Consider the following 19,245-nt stretch of genomic DNA (forward strand, 5'->3'; position numbering starts at 1 on the left):
TAGTATTTCCAAATTTATAGTTTGACCAGTTGATAAACATATTTCACGATCACATTTTTGTATAAAACAGTTATTACTACTCTACTAACTGCCAAAACAGCACATTATGCTAATTAGTACAGGTTGTATACTTCATAGACATTTCATGTTAGATTGAGCTGAAGCACAGACAGTTATATTAGGGCTGTCAAAGTTAATGCGATAATAACACCTTAACACAAATTCGTTTTAAAGACACTAATTTCTTTAACGCAAACGATCTTTCGGAGTTTGTAGGGGGCTCAGTTTTAAAGCTAGTGAGGATACAGGTATCATATGAAACTAGAAAACCTAAGGAATCAATTGGTACCAACCATGTCATACTACATTTTTGAAAGAGGTTAAATAACGCTCCAAACTTGCGCTCAATTTTTGGCGAGGAAACACTGTCATGGCCATTTTCAAAGGGGTCCCTTGATCTCTGACCTCAAGATATGTGAATGTAAATGGATTCTATGGGTACCCACCAGTCTCAACTTTAGGATGGCAGTAGCTCAGTCCATAGGGACTTGGCTTGGGAACCGCAGGTTTGCCGGTTCAAGTACTGGACCAAGTACTGAGTGTGAACTGGTAGCTGGAGAGATGCCAGTTTGCCTCTTGGGCACGGCACCTAACCCCCAACTGCTCGGGGCGCCTGTCAGGGGCAGCCCCTTTGCTCTGACATCTCTCCATTAATACATGTAGGTCCTGTGTGTGTATTTCGGGCCTGTGTGTACTGTGTAAATAACAGTGAAAAAATGTAATTTCCCCTCTGGGATTAATAAAGTGCTTTTCTTCTTCTTCTTTACAGACATGCCCACTTTATGATAATCGCATGCAGTTTGGGGCAAATCATAGTCAAGTCAGCACGCTGACACACTGACAGCTGTTGTTGCCTGTTGCACTTTTAAAGCTAGAGTGAAGATACTGGCATCATATGAAACTATTAAAAACCTAAGGAATCCATCAGTACCAACCGTGTCATATTGGCTTGTTGGGAAGGAGGTTAAATAACGCTCCAAACTTTGGTGAGGAAAAACTGCCATGGCCATTTTCAAAGGGGTCACTTGACCTCTGACCTCAAGACATGTGAATGAAATTAGGTTTTATGGGTACCCAGGAGTCTCCCCTTTACAGACATATATGTCACAGATGCAGTGGCACAAAATCAAGCAATTTTTGAAACAAGCAAAAGTTTGTGGTGAGGAAATATGACCCTGAATACTTTGGATTCATAATGTCAGGCAGTGATGGGTGAGGGTAAGCTGAATATCTATGTGGGTCATTACACCTGACAGTGGCATAACACATATTTTATAGCCCAGTTTGTCATTTATTTGGGAAGGTGGTCCTCAGAAATGTTTTAACAATCGGAAGTTCGCCTGGAGTTACAAAAGGTTGAGAATCCCTGTACTAAACCCCATAATAATGCACCGTTACGTTCAGTGTTGTCCCACTACCCCTGAACGCATCTCTATAAATACCCCGCCCCCTCAGTCTGCTGGTTGCCGAGGTTACCGCCCACAAAGTTACTCAGCCAGCTGACAGCTGAGCCAGCGAGGACTCAACACGGCTTCACTGTACCACAACACAGCGAGTCTGACCTGTCAGCGCCTAATCAAAGCTGGAGGACACACATCACACTCCATTGTAGCTTTTACTTTCTGTTGTACGTCATTAGTTAAGCCGATCTCTTCCTCTAACCTAGTTGTTAGCTAGCAGCGTTAGCTCCTCTGACGTTACTACAGTACTGTACCAGAGAGGACCAGAGACAAGACAGACCGTCAACATGTCGGACCCGGCCGGGGAGGCGAAGCTGGAGCTGAAACAGGCAAGCAAAGAGGTGAAGGAGAGCGAAAACGTGGCGGAGAAATACTCAGCCATGACCGTCAGCAAGAACAGCGAGCTGAACATGGGAGAGCTGTCGTCCGCCTTCAGCGCGGTGCCCACTCACAAACCTGTCAAGAAGGTAAGACTGGTACAGACAAGACACCTGCTGGGTCTAGTCTGGATCATATATACAGTATATACAGTATACAAATACTGTAGTGCACCTCATTAGTCTGTGGTAATCATTTGGGTGCATGGGGGTCAGTTGTACCTCTACAAGAGGTCACAACAGGTCATACTACCTGCCCACAGTATACTGAGTAACTACTACACTGTTAAGAACTCCCAGTAAAATAACAGTTAAGAACTGGCAGCAGGGTTGCCTTTATGTTACTGTAAAATTAACATTATTATACTGTCGCTGAAATTTACAGCTTTGTACTGTTAATGAAAAATACAGTTTGAACTGTGTTTTTTTTATTAATTTCACAGTATTTTACAGTTAATTTACAGTTTAAAGATACATTATATAGCTGTTTTTCACCTTTCTTTTACATTATCTTACTGTATTGTTTTAATGCACTATTTAGGTTGTATTTTTTTACATACATTTTAATAAACATAATTTTTTGCCTAGATGAATAGACTTAGCAGGTTACAGACATAGGAATAGTCACACTAAATACAATTAAAGGCACTTGTTAGGAAAAAGGCTATAATAGACTTGTTGACACTTTTCCCAAAATGTATGTCTATAGCTGGCTACAAGCACAGAATGCAAACCATAACAACATGTGAGTGAAGAACAATAAAGCTAATTCACTGATTTTACAATCATGCACAATGTACAAGCCTCACATGTGCAGATCAGGTCCCAGAATTAAAAAAATACTGCATGAAACTGTTACTGATGATACTTTAGACTGTTGATCAGCAGTAAAGTGAGGTTTTTTAAGAATGCATTATAGTTCAGTTAAAAAACGAACTATAATAATAAATGTCGGTATCGGGACTGAAAAAGTAAACAACTGAATGATTCGCTCCATGTAGCACTCACTAATGAAGGATGTTACCTGACACTTTTAAGGAACAAGGAAGAGTTGCACTGTGAATTCTTGGGGCTTTAGAGTGGAAAGTATTTGCACACCTCATTTAAATAAACAATCTATTGTCCCTTTTTTTAAATTGAGCAAACATATACGTAACACATATAACTGAACTGTGACCAGGAATCTGTCAAAGACTCAACACACAAGATTGATTAGTCAGCCTGGCAGCCTCGCTATAGAGGTGTTTCACATCCTCATTCTCTCTCTGGGAGGAACTGAATAATCACAGCAATCATTAGCTGCCAAATTCGTAGATCTCAAGTAGAACAGATTGTGATTTTCTTTTATTTGGTTGAAGAGTTTATGGTTTTACTGTTGGAATGAAATCAGTAACTTGGTAGTTGTGGCCTTTTGGGAAAGTTTAACACAAGAGGCATCTTCCGGTGCCAAATAATTAAACAGAAATTGACAAAATTAGGTGACAGCTGTTTCCATCTGTCGCGGCAGCCCCGGCCCATGTTAGTAAAGGGGTAGAGAAGAGGAGTGTTTACTCTGTCCATGTTGTTTATGCACTCAGTGATCCAGGGTCAAAGCCCAGTGGAAGACCTTTATTTTGACACAGAGATGGTTAGCTTATGTTTAGGTGTTATGTTACAGATGTTTAGTATGTTCTGTAGTTAATATTTAGGTATTGGTGGTTAAGTTAAGTTGCAAGCTTATAAATGATTATATGTATGTAAATGAGGTTGGAGATTAGTCGACTTCAACTTTCTCTTTCAGCCAGGTGACACAGAAAACACACCAACTTTATTTTAGGTTTAGGTACATTAGGTTCATTAAAACATAATATAAATACATAAAACACACACCAACGTAAACATAAGGTACATTGAACATAATGAAATAGAACATGTAGTAAAAGTATGTAAAACAAATGCTTAAAGGGATAGTTTGGGTGTTTTGAAGTGGGGTTGTATGAGGTTCTTATCTATGGTCAGTGTAATACCTACAATAGATGACAATAACTTCTGTGTTCTGTGAGGTAAAATACAACAGCTTCAGTTCCCCATTGGAAAGGGCTGTCTCACGGCAAGGTAAACTGGAGAAAACATTATAAATATAGCGTACACTTAAACTGATTTTGTTTTTTTTTAAGTGGGCCTTTCTTTTAGGTGGCTAAAATATGTTTTTCTGCCGCCCCCATCCACGGCAGTACATTGCTTTGCTCCCGTGTGGTAACTCCTGTCTGTTTCTCCAAACTGGGTGCGTGCCGACCGTTATCTACTGTAGGTAATACACTGACTATGGATAAGTACCTCATACAACCCCACTTCAAAACACCCAAACTATCCCTTTAAACCAGCTCACATAAAATAATGTACATCAAGCGACAGCATAACACAAAACCTGGAGTACATCCAGCCATCACATTAAACTCAATCATCAGTGGTTATGACAACATCACCACCATCGCTTGGCATTAATCCTGGACTCTATGAGAAGTACTCTGTGATGCAGTGAAAACATAAAATCTTTAATGTGGTTCAATCAGATCTGAGGGAACCAGTCAGTCAGTACCAGTAAGGCTTTGGCACCATGCAACCCACACCATCCTGTCCAGGGGGAAATATGCGGTGTCTTGTCACCTTAATCTCAAGAAAACAGCTTCACATTGTTCTTTGTAGCCATGTTCTTTTCTCTGGTATGTGGAGGCTTTTCAGTACCAGCACTAAACCTAGAAACTAGAGACTGACCCTATCAGGGTGAAGAACCTGACTCTCATTCAGTGATGAAGACAATGAGGCCTGGTTCACACTGTAGGCTGATTTATTAACTTAATCTCCCCATGCTCTGATTCTTTATGTCTCTCTTATTTATGTAACAAAAAAAGGGTTTAAAATCTCACCTAGCACGATGAATTAAAAAACATTCCAGAAACTGCTGAGGTAGACCTGCCCGCCGACTTCTCCATACATGCACTAGAGATAACGATTTGTTTCCTCGTAATCTCATGTTGCTTCGATGCATGCAAAATCCCTGTCAACAAAATAATTAGCTGACAAGGCATAAAGCGAGGCACCCACAACAAAAACACCAGTTCCTTCCTTTAACACACAGAAGTACTGGTTGCACTGTTTTAAACTCTACACCTAGCCTACAGCTGACCCATAATATGAGCTTTTAGATTGCTGACAGCTTTGTTGAATGACTAGATTTGTGTCCATTTGAAATCGCTTCTGTTTAAACCATCTATGAAAGCATTTACAGTGTGACCTTTTTTCAATTATATATCAGCAAATCCAGTTTGTGGAGGACAAGCAGGAGTTCAGCAGGTTCCCCACCAAGGCAGGCCGTCGCTCCCTGTCCCGTTCCATCTCCCAGTCATCCACAGACAGCTACGGCTCTGGTAAGAAGGAGAGACAGACACATACATGTGGGCACCACTGTTCAATTTGTCTGCACCATAATATTTTGCATGAATTTATGAATGTCTTTGATAGAAGAAACTAGGGCTGCCCCCTCTTTAGTCGACTAATCTGTCGTTTTGGTCTTAGTCGACTAAGATTTCTTTAGTCGATTAGTCATTTTTTATGGTTTTTCATGCTGAATGAGTTATTTCCAAGAAACTTATGAGCACATCTCTGGTAAACACAAGATTTAAAGTGGTGCTTTTGTGTGATTCTTTGTGGAGAAACTCAGTTTTACACTTTACGGATCTGTCAATTGAATCAATTAATTGTTAAGTAAACAAAATCATGAGTGTTAGTCGACTATGAATTTCTTTGGTCAAGGACAGCCCTAAAAATCCCTCTTATTATATATTTTAACTGAACTTTAAAGTGGTAAAAGGAGCTCTTTATGTCTTCGTGGCTTTAATTTGGTGACTTCTTTTAAATCCTTGTTTCCTTTACAGCTGCGTCCTATACGGACAGCTCTGACGATGAGACGTCACCACGGGACAAAACTCAGGTCAACTCCAAGGGCAGCAGCGACTTCTGTGTCAAGAGCATCAAACAGGCTGAATTTGGCAGACGTGAGATTGAGATCGCAGAACAAGGTCAGACACAGCAAGGAATAAGTCACTTCACAATTTTTTCTAATTAATCTAAAAGACATCTGTCATAATATCTTATATTTAAACCAATCATTATTCAGATTTTAGAAAATATCTGTAATCAGTCTATTGAGTAATTACTGCTTTTTTAGCTAATGCCCCTTAAAGGGACGGTTTGTAGGATTTGGCGACATCTAGTGGTGTGGTTGCAGCTGAAATCAACTGAATACCCCTCTGCTCACTCCTCCTCGCTCAGAGGCCGTCCTTACCATAATAACACTACTTTAGGAGCAACAGAAGTCAGATGGCGCCTGGCGGTACCACGGTTTTGCACTCTGCGGCTCACGTTACCGCAGTTTCACAAGCGTGTCAAAGGACTACGGTAGCCTTCAGGTAACGTAAAACGTTAAAGGCTCTCTCTAGAGCCAGCGTTTGGTTTGTCAATTCTGGGCTACTGTAGAAACATGGCGGAGCAGCATGGCGGACTCAGTGAAGAGGACCCGCTCCCTTTGTAGATATGAAGGGCTCATTCTAAGCTAACGAAAACACAACATCTCAGGTGATTATACACTAATGAAAACATAGTTGTGAATATTATATTCCATTTCTGCTAATAGATCCTCTGAAATGCTACACACTGTTCCTTTAAGGTTTTCTGATCTGACTGATTTTAATTTGATCTAATTAAATAGATCAACCAAGACTTTGACCACATAACCACACATTTAGAAAAATGAACAATTTAAAATAACTGTATAATAAAGAGAAGGCAAAAAGACTTTCTTATAGAGTGCTTTTATCCAGCTGTATATTCTAAACTGGAGAGTGGGTTTTGTGAGATTCTTCTGCATCGTCTGCTGTTTTTCTCACTCATCCCTTTTCATGTTCTCTCGTTCTCAGATATGTCGGCGCTGATCTCACTCAGGAAGAGAGCGCAGAGTGAGAAACCGTTGGCAGGTGCCAAAATTGTGGGCTGCACTCACATCACTGCCCAGACTGCAGTAAGATTCCTCTCTGACTTTGAGCATCAATGACACCCAAGCAAAGGCTGCAGTGTGTAATAGTGCCTCTTAATCACGATAGAGTTTTAGGTCAACACTTTTCACAATTTTTGCTCTACTGACTGTCTAGAAAACAGGAAGTTTTAAAAACATTATGCCAACTCTTCTATTACTTGAGTCTCGAATGATTAAAGTGCTGTGGAATTGTCTGGATTTCTATAAAATACACAATTGGCTTTGTTTCATGGACAACTCATCATGTAACGGGACGATCAAACCGTGTTGCAGACATGATACAGACCTGGTTCATTGTAACCTTCAGTGTTGACCGGTGAATAGCTCTGTCTCATTGGACCATTTTCTTGTGCTTCTCTCTGTGTTTTCAGGTGCTGATTGAGACTCTAGTGGCTCTCGGGGCTCAGTGCCGCTGGACTGCATGTAACATATACTCTACACAGAATGAAGTGGCTGCTGCTCTGTCAGAGACTGGTAAGGTGTAGAGCTCAAACACCCACAACTCACGATCATTTCTTGTATTTCTGTGAGCTCACACACCACGAGCCGCTGAGCTCGAGTCCGCTTGTCTCAGACCTCAGTCCTGACATTTATTATGCTACTATAATGCATAAAGTCGGCGGTTTGCGGGTCGGGTCAGGTTCAGTGGGGGTGATTAATGCTTATTTTTGCGAGTCGGAAGGTGCTGATAGACTCCCATAACGAGTCGGGTGGGTTTGGGTTATAAAAAACTCTGACCTGTGCATCACTAGTGGACGCTGTTTTTTGCCCCTTGCGAACATCAAGGTGTGGAAATTATACATATTTTAATTGCACTTGATTACGAACAATAACATGTTTATAACCGACCATATCATTAGTATAAGGTGTTTCTTATGAGCAGTGGTGTGCTTTGCCATGTGAGCATCTCATGTCTTTCAGAACCAAGGATACTGTTTGGAAATGTTTAATAAACTCTTGAAAATTTAGCCCTGCAGAGATAATGGGAACACATAAGATTTGCCATTTAGTGAACAAGCTGCATTACTTCAGCCTTTTATCTGCGGTTGCTATGTGACGGTTTAAGTATGTACTAAATTTCCACAGTAGACCTTTCATGATTTGACAAGCTGAGGGGGTTTCAACAGATTTAGGAGTCACTCAGAGGAGATCATGCTTCTTTTGGGGGGGTTTGAGTTTGTGTGGTTGTTGAGCATAGTCTACTGCATGCTGAGCTGTTGTATGTTGAAAAAACATACATTTCATTAAACTATAGTGATGTGTGCCACTGTTCTCCAGCTTTCTCTTACACCCAATAATGAGATTCACACGTTCCCAAATATGTAATGTAGAATTATGAAGTGCTATTTTGCACCAGATTGGTCTGTTTTTCTAAAAATAATTCACCGTCACAGTGTCAATAACTTTTCCCTCACTCACTGTCATATCAATCAATCAATCAAACAATCAAACTATATTTGTAAAGCACCTTTCATACAGGTTAGTGCAATTTAAAGTGCTACACAGATGACTGACAAGCTGAAAATAAGACAGAACAAGTGTGAGCTGTGAAAACAACAGAAAAGACAAAAACAATTCAGCAATTTAACAATTTGATAATTTGAGACCAATGCATGCAATACAATAAATATATAAAAAGTGAATAAAATAGAATTCAAAGCTATAATAACAGTAATAGTAGTAACAGTGTGAAGTAAAAACTAGATTAATAAACTAGAATAAAATGGTACAACTTAAATACAATAAAATAGGTGAATAAATATCGTAAAAAATGTCTATAAATCATTCTTAATCAAAGGCTTGGCTGAGTAGATCAGATCCTAAGGCAGACTGATCCAGCGGCTCGGAGCATAGCAGCTTAAAGCTGCCAGGTTTTAGTTCAGCACGTTGGAACGACTGACAGACTCGTGCCAGAGGACCTGGCAGAGGATGGCAGCTTATAGACAAACACGGGACTGTTGATGTAAGATTTATTCAAGATAATACCCATCTGCTTTGTTTCAGGTGTGGCTGTGTATGCCTGGAAAGGCGAGTCTGAGGATGATTTCTGGTGGTGCATCGACCGCTGTGTCAACAACGAGGGTTGGCAGCCGAACATGGTACGTGGAAAAGTTTGTTGTTCTACCTTTTGTGAAGGGAAAGTTAATGTATCAATTGAGTGTGATATGTGAATCATATAGACAAACAAATGCCTCAAATAGCCATTAAGAACACCAGAGGAGCAGCTATTCTTTTCAAATTATTTAAATTTATATGTAAATGTTTGTCTCGCAATTAAATAATCGGAGTGTCTATTTGCACCCGGGTGAGAAGAGTCACACGGCAGCTAGTTGGCTATTTACACCCGACCAAGTTGAATATGCTACTTAATTTAACAATAGTTAGCTAGTTGAAGGGTTTTCTGCTAGAAAGCCCTTTCTAGCAGAAAGTTTTAATAGTAGTAGTAGTAGTAGTAGTAATAATACAAGTAGTAATATAAAGAGCAACAAAGTATGTTTAAATCTGACCCGCTGCCCTTTGCTGCATGTCATCCCCTCTCTCTCCCCCTTTCATAACTATCTATGTCACTATCAAATGAAAAGGCAAAAAGCCCCAAAAAATAATCTTGTAGGTTGTGATAGATGAAACTCAGGGCTTTCACCAGTCACTGACAAATTTCACAAAAAACTCTGAGAATGGCCTTCCACCGGCTTATAAGTACTTATAAGTAGTTTCACAGTCTTTGTTGTAGCTGCTCTTCCTTTTCTTTGTGGTAGTTTCCATCATATTCCGCCTAAATCTGCATAACTTGTGACTTTGCGGTGACTCGCAATTTTCCCCGTTGGGCATAGCGTAGCAAAGACGGTGAAATGTTAACCTTCACTTGACCCACGTGTGCGCAGTTTGACAGCAAACACAGCGCCGTGATGACAGCCTTCCCTGCTTTCTTCACAGCCATTGGATAAAAGACTTATTTTAAAAAAAGCGTCTGTCCTGCAGTGGTTTGACTTTTGAAAACTAGAGCCAATGGAAATGTGGGACATCGTTTTAATATATGGGATGTGGGATAAGGGATGAAAATGCTGTGCTGTCCCTCATAAAGTGGGACACCTGGTCACCCTACTTAGATGACTTCATTTTTTTCTTTTTTTTTTTTTTAATTATTATTTTCAGTTTTCAGTCGCAGTTTAGTTAGGCAACAGAACTACTTGGTTAGGGTTTAGGAAAAATATACATACTGTACATATACACACACAGTATCTAATGCGTGGCCGGGACTGGGTGCAAATAGCATTGTATGCTACGGACACTTAGGTGCTTGTCTCTGCCGTGCTATATGCACCCGGGTGTAAATAGCCACATTGGCTATTCCGCCTCGGGTGCAAATAGTATTGTTGGCTACTTACACCTGTGTGCTAATAGCATCTGCCTTAATTAATTTGGCTTCCTCTTATCTGTCAGATCCTTGATGATGGAGGAGACTTGACACACTGGATGTACAAGAAATACCCCAATGTATTCAAGAAGATCAGGGGTATTGTAGAGGAGAGTGTCACTGGGGTTCACAGGTGATTGACAGCTTAATAGATATACGCTTCCTACAAAATATTTAGTGACTCACCCACATCAGCACGCACCAACATGAAGTGTCTACCTTACTCTTGTGTCTCTCTCTAGGTTGTATCAGCTGTCTAAAGCTGGGAAACTGTGTGTACCGGCGATGAATGTAAATGACTCTGTGACAAAGCAGAAGTTTGACAACCTGTACTGCTGCAGAGAGTCCATCCTAGACGGGTGAGTAGGCGAGTTGTTTGAGGCTATTGGAAGGCTGGCACAATAACAGAGTCGAACTGATGTTGAAACATGAGTACAGTTTGTTTATCAGACAGCTTGATAGTGACTAATAGTGTTTTTTTTCCCCAAGTGATAAATGAGAAAAGCTCATAATTTCACAGCGATTACTTGATTAGATCAGCACAGCGAATTTTATCAACATGCAAAATAATTAAGATTCGCGATCCATAGTCTAGTTCAGCTGTCATGTTACTTTCCCTTCACTCCTGACTGGGTCATCAGCTGCCACATGCCTAACATCTGACCTTTGTTAACACTGGAGTGACATCAAGGACACATTGCTGCCGTCACAGGACACATTGTCCACCTTTTATAAAGCCCTTGTAATGCTTTCCTGCTGTGCACACTCTGCAGAAGACCACTATTACATTTATTACCCTCCTGTTAATTATCACCACGGCAGCATATTAATAGTCTAGTACTCTTTAACAGGGCCTGCACATCTCAGTGCTCTCTACACTCACCGCTCATCATTTATTGCTGTTCCTCCTGATTAATAATCTGCTAGGTGCACTGATGGAGGTGTTCCATTAGGAGTTATGACACTTAATATCGGCATCATCAGACCTTTAGATTTATTGCACTGTTAAGGAAAATAATGATCAAACAGACTCGTTATATTATCCAGAACTCTCACAGAACTTTTACTGTACTTTAGTATAAAGATGCCAGATTTTGGAGTTGTACAGATACAGACTGGCGGTTTCTCACTTCCATATAAAAGAGCTAATTCTATGCCTCAACCCTCTCTAGCTTGAAGAGAACCACAGATGTCATGTTCGGAGGCAAACAGGTGGTCGTATGTGGGTACGGCGAGGTGAGATACTTCTTTTAATGTTAACATGCCACGTTATTCTTCATCATGAAGCTGTGAAAACATTCATGATGATGATGACGCAGACAGCTGTCATCACATTTAATTGGACAATATTTACAGTGTCTGACCGTTGAGTCCAGATGATGTTAAATAATCAAAGTCTGCAGGACTAGGAGATTAGTAGACCTGTCATGTTAAATACCCAGAGCCTTGATGGGTTTGTATTAAGATGGCTTGTGTTTAAATACTGATAAGTGTCATTTCTAGGGCTGTCAATCAATTAAATTATTTAATCGTGATTAATTGCATGATTTCCATAGTTAAAGCTGAAGTAGGCAGATTGAAGCAAATATGATTAAAAGAAGTTAATTTTATAAAACGGTCGCTATATCCTGACAGTAGTGCATGAAACAGGTAACCTGAAAAAAAACATGTGCCTCGGTGTCCTCCGGTGTCCTCCGGTGCTCGTAACGGCATCTGCAAGATTTCACAGACTGGAGGAAAACAAGCAGTCAGAGCTGATCTGGGATCTGCTGTCCATGAGAGCCAGCTGTCAATTACTCGCAAACTAGGCAGCGCTGATCAAATATTAATCAATATTCTGTTACGTTAATGCCTATTTCTCGCCTCAAATGTTTTCAGAATCATCTTGTAGTATACGATTTAGCTGTAAAATGAGAAAGTTTGTGACCCGGCATCCATGTTGAGATCAGGTTGAGATGGCTTGAAGTAACGTCAAGTTCCGGTCTCTCTCTCTCTGAAATGACCTTTGATTGGTCAAAGTCCCCCGTCACGGGCTAGATTTTTTAAAGCCTGAAAACAGAGACACGAGGAGGTGCAGAGGTCTAGTTATCTCACAAAACACTGGAATTATAATATGCTGAAAGGTTATTATGGAATTTTTGCCGAATGATGCCAAAAATATACTGCCTACTGCCACTTTAATTGCAAATTAACTTAACTTAACGTTAACGTTGACAGCAGTAGTAAATTCTTCATTAAGGTCAGGGCAATAACTGCCAATTACTGTAACTCTGCTGGTCCCACAGTATGTCATCTTGTCTTTGCAGGTTGGAAAAGGTTGTTGTTCCGCTCTGAAAGCTCTGGGAGCCGTCGTCTACATTACAGAGATTGATCCCATCTGTGGCCTGCAGGGCTGGTGAGGAAGTGGGATGATGATCCAAGCTGAATGTGTTGAATATCAAAAAATATATGAGCAGGACAGATCACAGTATGGATAACATGATAGCGAGCTAACTGTGTTTTGTTAATTATTTGACAAACATTGTGAGACAACTAATGTTTAGTTTACGCTACATTGACCCAACAGGGACTCCAGCCCTTCAGCTGAATTGCTTGTCAATAAATAATAGATAGTTTCCTATTTGTGACTGAGGCTGAATGCTGAACCTCTTCTCTCTATGACAGCATGGACGGATTCAGGGTGGTCAAGCTGAATGAGATCATTCGTCAGGTTGACGTCATCATCACATGCACTGGTAACTCCACTTCACACAGTGCAGGTGTTAACTACTCAGGGGGATGCACTGCATTCTTTATAGCCTTTCAATCTATACCTGTCTGACATAATAAACGCCTTTTAGTTCACGGCCCTTTGCACTGTTCCCTAGGGCTCTATGCTAATTATGTCCTGCGGGGCAGATGATGTCCACTCATTGAAGGTGAATGATTGTGTCTTTCTGTAGGGAACAAGAATGTGGTGACCAGAGACCAGCTGGACCGAATGAAAAATGGCTCAATTGTCTGCAACATGGGCCACTCCAATACTGAGATTGATGTGGTAAATTGTGCTTACGATGGAAGAATTCAAAGTTAAATCTATCCTACAGACTGGGTTAATGTATATTTAAACAGTGTGCATAAGAGAGGTCAGTCACATTGTGTTGAATTATCATAAAGAACTGATATTGACTGATATTCTCTTCTCTTGCAGGCAAGTCTTCGGACCCCCGAGCTCACCTGGGAGAGGGTGCGCTCTCAGGTGGATCACGTCATTTGGCCTGATGGCAAGAGAGTCATCCTTCTGGCTGAGGTAACTGGCTGCGTCTGTACGCCTTGCAACCACATGTGATAGATACATACAGATGTTGAGCATGTGATGAATGTGATTTCTTAAACTTCCTTATTAATCTGTGCTAGTCTCATTTGTGTTGAACAAATAATATTAGCTGACTTGACTTGCTGGCAATTTTAAGCCACTGAAACACAAACACAACAATGAATATAGCACAAAACTTATGATATACACAGAACTGCTTTATATGAACATACAGTGACCCAGCAATCAATTCTCCCTTTCTGAACTGTTGTATGAAATAATTTGCTCTCAAGCAGTGGATCTTGGATACTTTGTTATAAATCATTGATAAGATCACAATACTGCCTTTACGTCCTTTAATCAATTTGATGGTGCTGAGTAAAAACAGTCTATTTGTAGAAAATGTTCCAAGGACCCAGCCTGACACGTCTCAATTTCTGGCTTGTGAGCAACACAGCAACATGTTGATATGGAAAGTTTCATAACGTTGGAACAGCGATACTTAAATGTGATTGTTTTCTTCCACAGGGACGTCTCCTGAACCTCAGCTGCTCCACTGTCCCTACCTTTGTCTTGTCCATCACAGCCACCACTCAGGTAACTATTGATACTACAAGACAGCCCTGAAATAAGCTTTACTGTACTGTACAGCAGCTAAAGACACACAGTAGTTATTGCTCCCATCAACAGCAGATAGTATACATAAGGTTCTTCAATAAGATAAAACAGATGGAGGACATAATAACATTACATAGTATACACTTCAGTACAGCAACAACAACCATCTCTTTCAGACTCTGCCATCTGGCAGGAGGTTAAGGTCTATCAGGACCAAAACCTCACGCCACAAAAACATTTTTTTCCCCATGGCAGTGGGGCTCCCCCCCCCGACACTGACTCTCCCCCTCTCTCATACACTCTTAATACCACCCCCTACAGTATCCCTCTCTCTCCCTCTCTCTCCCTTTCTCTCCCTCTGATACCTGATTGTTTTGTTTGCACACCGGCAATATTTGCACTATCTGTTTATATCATGTTTATTTTTGTTTATAGCTTATTTTGTAAATTGTACATTTTTATTCTTATTTTATTCTAACGTTTTATCTATTCTTTTGTTATTATACTGTCTGACTTGCACCAACAAAACCAAAGAAAATTCCTAGTGTATACCTCTTACACCTGGCAATAAACACCATTCTGATTCTGATTCTGACAACAACATGCTGCTTCTCTACATAGATCTGTCATTATTGCTCTGTAATTAGTCAGTTCATAGTTACATTTATATGGAGCTAATTTCCTGCCAAAACCTAAACAAACAAATCATGTTTTACAAATGATCCACGATTCACTAACAATCACAGTGTGGTTTGCAAATACAAAACATCATTAACAAACTAATGCATTTTGTTTTGCAAATACAAAACATACCTATAAAAAAAATACATCATATTCAGTGCTTCAGAAACAAATATGTCTTACAAGTACAAAAAAATGAGATCCTACGAGTACAAAAAAATGAGATCGTTAAAGTACAAAACAATATATATATTTCAAGTACAATAATATATCCTATAAGTACAGTTTTTTGTACTTATCGACATATTTAATGCTCTTCATTCTATCCACAATGTGCATCCCTTTTCAACAGTGTTATTAACCCATGTTTGTGTTCAGGCCCTGGCCCTGATAGAGTTGTACAACGCTCCTGAGGGACGATACAAGCAGGATGTGTACTTGCTTCCCAAGAAGATGGGTGAGGATATATAGATATACTTAACCTTGACCTGCGCTGTGACCTTTCAGTACAGTTCTATCCAGGAGACATGTTTTGAGCGTATGTGTATGTATCTCTTTATTTTAAACCATATCTGTGTATTTCAGATGAATATGTCGCCAGTCTGCATCTGACCACATTTGATGCCCACCTGACGGAGCTTTCTGATGAGCAGGCAAAATACCTGGGCCTGAATAAGAACGGCCCCTTTAAACCCAACTACTACAGGTACAGTTCTGCAACACTATGAAACTAAAAGCTATACAATAAAGAAGCATTTCCTAACTAAAGTTGTTCTTGGTATTCACAGGTATTAGTCTGCAAGGGAACCACAGCTCAGCACACCTAAATGTGAACGCTACCACCAGACATCACCCATCCCTAAAACAAAAGAAAGATTTATGTAAATTATATTTTATACTCTTCACAGCTTATATTTAGTTGTATATTTTACCGACCACAGCAAGTTTTGCTTCACTTGCTGCTTCCTACAGAACGGCACATGGCACCCGGCTGGCTGTGAAACGTCAGCGTAACAACAGCACTTATATCTGCTGTTTAGTCAGATTTTTATTCACTGGTTTCACCTGCTGGCTCCGAGGTTATTATCTGATAGATATTGAATAATGTATCAATATAGTGTTCCAAATGACTGTGACTGGGAAGGGTTACAGTTGTGAAATGTTAATGGTTAGTTGTGAAAACAGTTAAACCTGCACTAATCGATACTTTTGATATAAACATATTAAACTTCTCCACTTAATGCTTGAAATTCCAAACTCACGAAAACTAAATCTCACTGAGCTTTTTAGCCGATGTTAGCTCTTTGTTTTGGCAGCCAAGAAGAAAGTCAAGCTCCAGTTGTATTTCTCAGAAGCAGGTGAACAAAATCACCTTAAATTTGTCAGGTGGCGAGACTCTAATTAGGTGTTGCTGTGTGTCTGCTGGATGTTTAAGTAGGCAATTATTTGCTGACAAATGAGCCATAACAGCCTGATGATCTGACTGTAAATCAGCTCTGTGTTTCTGTGAGTTTGTTTCTGCCCCCCAGTGGTTAAAAAAATGACTTCATGCAGTTTTAAAGTTTTCTTTCTGCTTACTTCATACATTCCACCCCCAACACAGAGAATACATGTTCTCTGTAGTATCCTCCACATTACTGCTAACCATCAGCACATCTGGGCAACAAAGTAACTTTTTGACAACATAAGAAGAGAGTTATTTTCTTGAAAATGTGTCCATTTATGAGGTTTTGATGTCTGGTAAGAATAGTATCTGCACCTCAGGGCATTCAAATATCTCAAATTATTTGTAAATATATTTTTACCAGATCAGTACGTTGTGTCCACGTTCAGTCTCGCTGTCATTCTCATGAAATGATTACTTGCAGTAGAACTGTAAAATATTATTAGAGGTTTTGATACTCTACGATCTCTGTCACCTGTCCAGAGTTAATTGACTACTGCAGCTATGTATATTCTGTGTAAAGTGTGTTTATGCTGTATATGCATTATGGTATTTGCTGAACATTGAGTTTATTGCTAGATTTGTCACAGGACTCTGATCTTGTGTTAACTACTAGAGGATGCCTGTTTTTCTGTTGAAGAAAGTCAACTTAAATAGAAAAAGACAAGCTTTGTTGTCAGCACATTTGCCTAGACACACGTGTTAGCTTTACCTTCTGTGTTATCTCGCGGTATTGCACCATTATTATAGTTATTCTAATAACACAATATTTAGTTTGGTTTCGTGATGCTTTTTATCGATCAAAAGGCTTAAGCACAGTTTTGTGAGGCTTGTTAAATGCACAAACTTTTACTTCTCTATATTCACTATTTTTTGAGTGTGTGTGGCCACATTGGTTGACTTAGTTGAGTGATTATTTTTTGATTCAAACTATATAGTGTGCAGGTAGTAGTTGTGTCTTGCTGAATTTAAAGCTTTCCAACACATTTTATCATGCTGTATATCACGCTGGTGGATAGTTGACAGTATGACTGTCCCTGCCGAGGGTTCGCCACCTTGTTACCTTGTTAAAGTGTAGTTCCACATGTATTTACTCAGTATACTGTTTCATCAACCTTCACAAAACTTCATCCACAGAGTTACAGGTAATTCCTCTATTTCGTTTTTGCTGTAATTTCTTTTTTTTTTTAAGGAGTTGATATTTGTCACTTACTCCTGCTGTTTGATTGTCTAGTAGCCCGCAGGATGCTACTATGAAGTGCTTTCATCTTTGCACTAAGAGCTTTAAAGGCATCAGAGCCAAGGACATTCAGTGAGGACATCATTGCCAGCGAGATGAGCGCTGTAACCATGGTTACTGGTCAGTTGACAGTGCCTTGTGACTCACTTAATAATTTATATTAACATGTACAACTGTATTTTTCTCCCAGGATTGTAACGTGCCCAACATGGTTGTTATTCTGCAATATACAGTGATAGCTATGCAGCGAAACATACTCCGTTTACTTCTGTATTTTACTTCATGCATTACTGTGAGATGAATAACAATTTTAATTTTTTTTCTGTTGATGATTTTAATGTATATGTTTCATCCCAGTTTCACTTATTGTAACAATCTGACATTTAAATTACTTACATTGGTCTTTTCATAGCACTTTAAAGATGCCTTTTACAATGAATTCCTTTTTTTTAGCAAATAATCAGTCATTTTACCCTTGTTTTAACTCTATTATAGAGACCAATGAATGTGTTATTATTACTGAAGCAAACAGCTTGACTCTCATCATATTGAAATAAATAAGCATACCACTGTGATTTGACAGTTGTACACTGTTGCTGGTTGAAGTTTCTGAAGTGGAGAGGAAGTTCTGTAAATGATTACATATGAAGTAGGCCTATATTTTCAACACTATCTGTAGTTTAGATTGAAGAACATAATTTCGGCAGTGTAGGCTACACACCCTGTTAAATTTCTGTGCACAGATCCCTTTAATAAACTGCTGTTTAAATTTGAAAGTGGCTCAGATGCATCATTTATATAACTTTTAGTCACATTGAGAATAAAACCTCTTTTACAAGCTAGACCTAGCCGAGACAGGGTCAAATAGCAGCATCCAACACATAACCAGACAACAACATTGAACCACGGCAGCAACAATAGGTACGACAAAATACATTACATCATACAGTGCATTAACAGGGCAGCATGTTGGTCATGTGTTGCAGTGACCACTTCCTTTATTCTATATTTAAAATCATTTAAAGAGACAAGGGTCTCAAGTTTAAGCTTGGCCTGCAGATCGTTCCACAACCAGGACCAGGACTGTAGTGGATCAGGCTTGTTTTGCCAGCTTCTTTACTGATAGAAGGCACTTTAAATTGAAACTATTTATGTGACCATTGTGATCATTTCACAGACACAATTAGGCCATACCAATTTGGCAAATGTATTGCCTACATGTCACAAGTATAGATAAGTATTAGAGACAGTCATGGCTGGATTAACAGTGGGGCAATGTGGGCTACTGCCCCAAAACCTGATATTCACTATTTGGCAATTGGTACATAAAACGGAAAAATACCAACATATGATAGAAAAACCCCCAATATATATATATATATAAAAATATATATATATATAACATATATATATATATATATAAAATATATAAAAATAAATATATATTTATTTTTTCATTTTATATATATATATATATATATATATATATATATATATATAAATGATATATATATATATATGTATATATATGTAATATACAAGGTAAGCATTGGTATTATCTATCATATTGCTATCACTCACTAG

The 19,245-nt window shown here is 39.3% G+C and overlaps 1 protein-coding gene across 1 annotated transcript; it reads left to right on the forward strand.

Annotated features, from left to right (window-relative positions):
* Positions 1 to 1,531: 1,531 nt before the first annotated feature.
* Positions 1,532 to 16,549, forward strand: LOC119491510 (S-adenosylhomocysteine hydrolase-like protein 1). Its single transcript, XM_037775654.1, has 17 exons — positions 1,532 to 1,987; positions 5,193 to 5,304; positions 5,812 to 5,955; positions 6,853 to 6,953; positions 7,340 to 7,442; positions 8,973 to 9,067; positions 10,410 to 10,516; positions 10,626 to 10,742; positions 11,556 to 11,619; positions 12,690 to 12,778; positions 13,048 to 13,118; positions 13,326 to 13,420; positions 13,574 to 13,672; positions 14,207 to 14,275; positions 15,356 to 15,434; positions 15,563 to 15,683; positions 15,766 to 16,549. The coding sequence occupies exons 1-17, from the start codon at positions 1,808 to 1,810 to the stop codon at positions 15,770 to 15,772; spliced, it is 1,653 nt and encodes a 550-aa protein (XP_037631582.1). The 5' UTR covers positions 1,532 to 1,807; the 3' UTR covers positions 15,773 to 16,549.
* Positions 16,550 to 19,245: the final 2,696 nt, after the last annotated feature.

This window comes from Sebastes umbrosus, chromosome 1, assembly GCF_015220745.1.
Source record: "Sebastes umbrosus isolate fSebUmb1 chromosome 1, fSebUmb1.pri, whole genome shotgun sequence".
Classification (NCBI taxonomy): Eukaryota; Metazoa; Chordata; class Actinopteri; order Perciformes; family Sebastidae; genus Sebastes; species Sebastes umbrosus.

Coding starts and splice junctions, on each gene's coding strand:
- LOC119491510 (XM_037775654.1), top strand. CDS start 1,808: ATGTCGGACCCGGCCGGGGAGGCGAAGCTGGAGCTGAAACAGGCAAGC. Junction 6,954..7,339: donor ACATCACTGCCCAGACTGCA/GTAAGATTCCTC, acceptor CTGTGTTTTCAG/GTGCTGATTGAGACTCTAGT. Junction 7,443..8,972: donor TGCTGCTCTGTCAGAGACTG/GTAAGGTGTAGA, acceptor GCTTTGTTTCAG/GTGTGGCTGTGTATGCCTGG.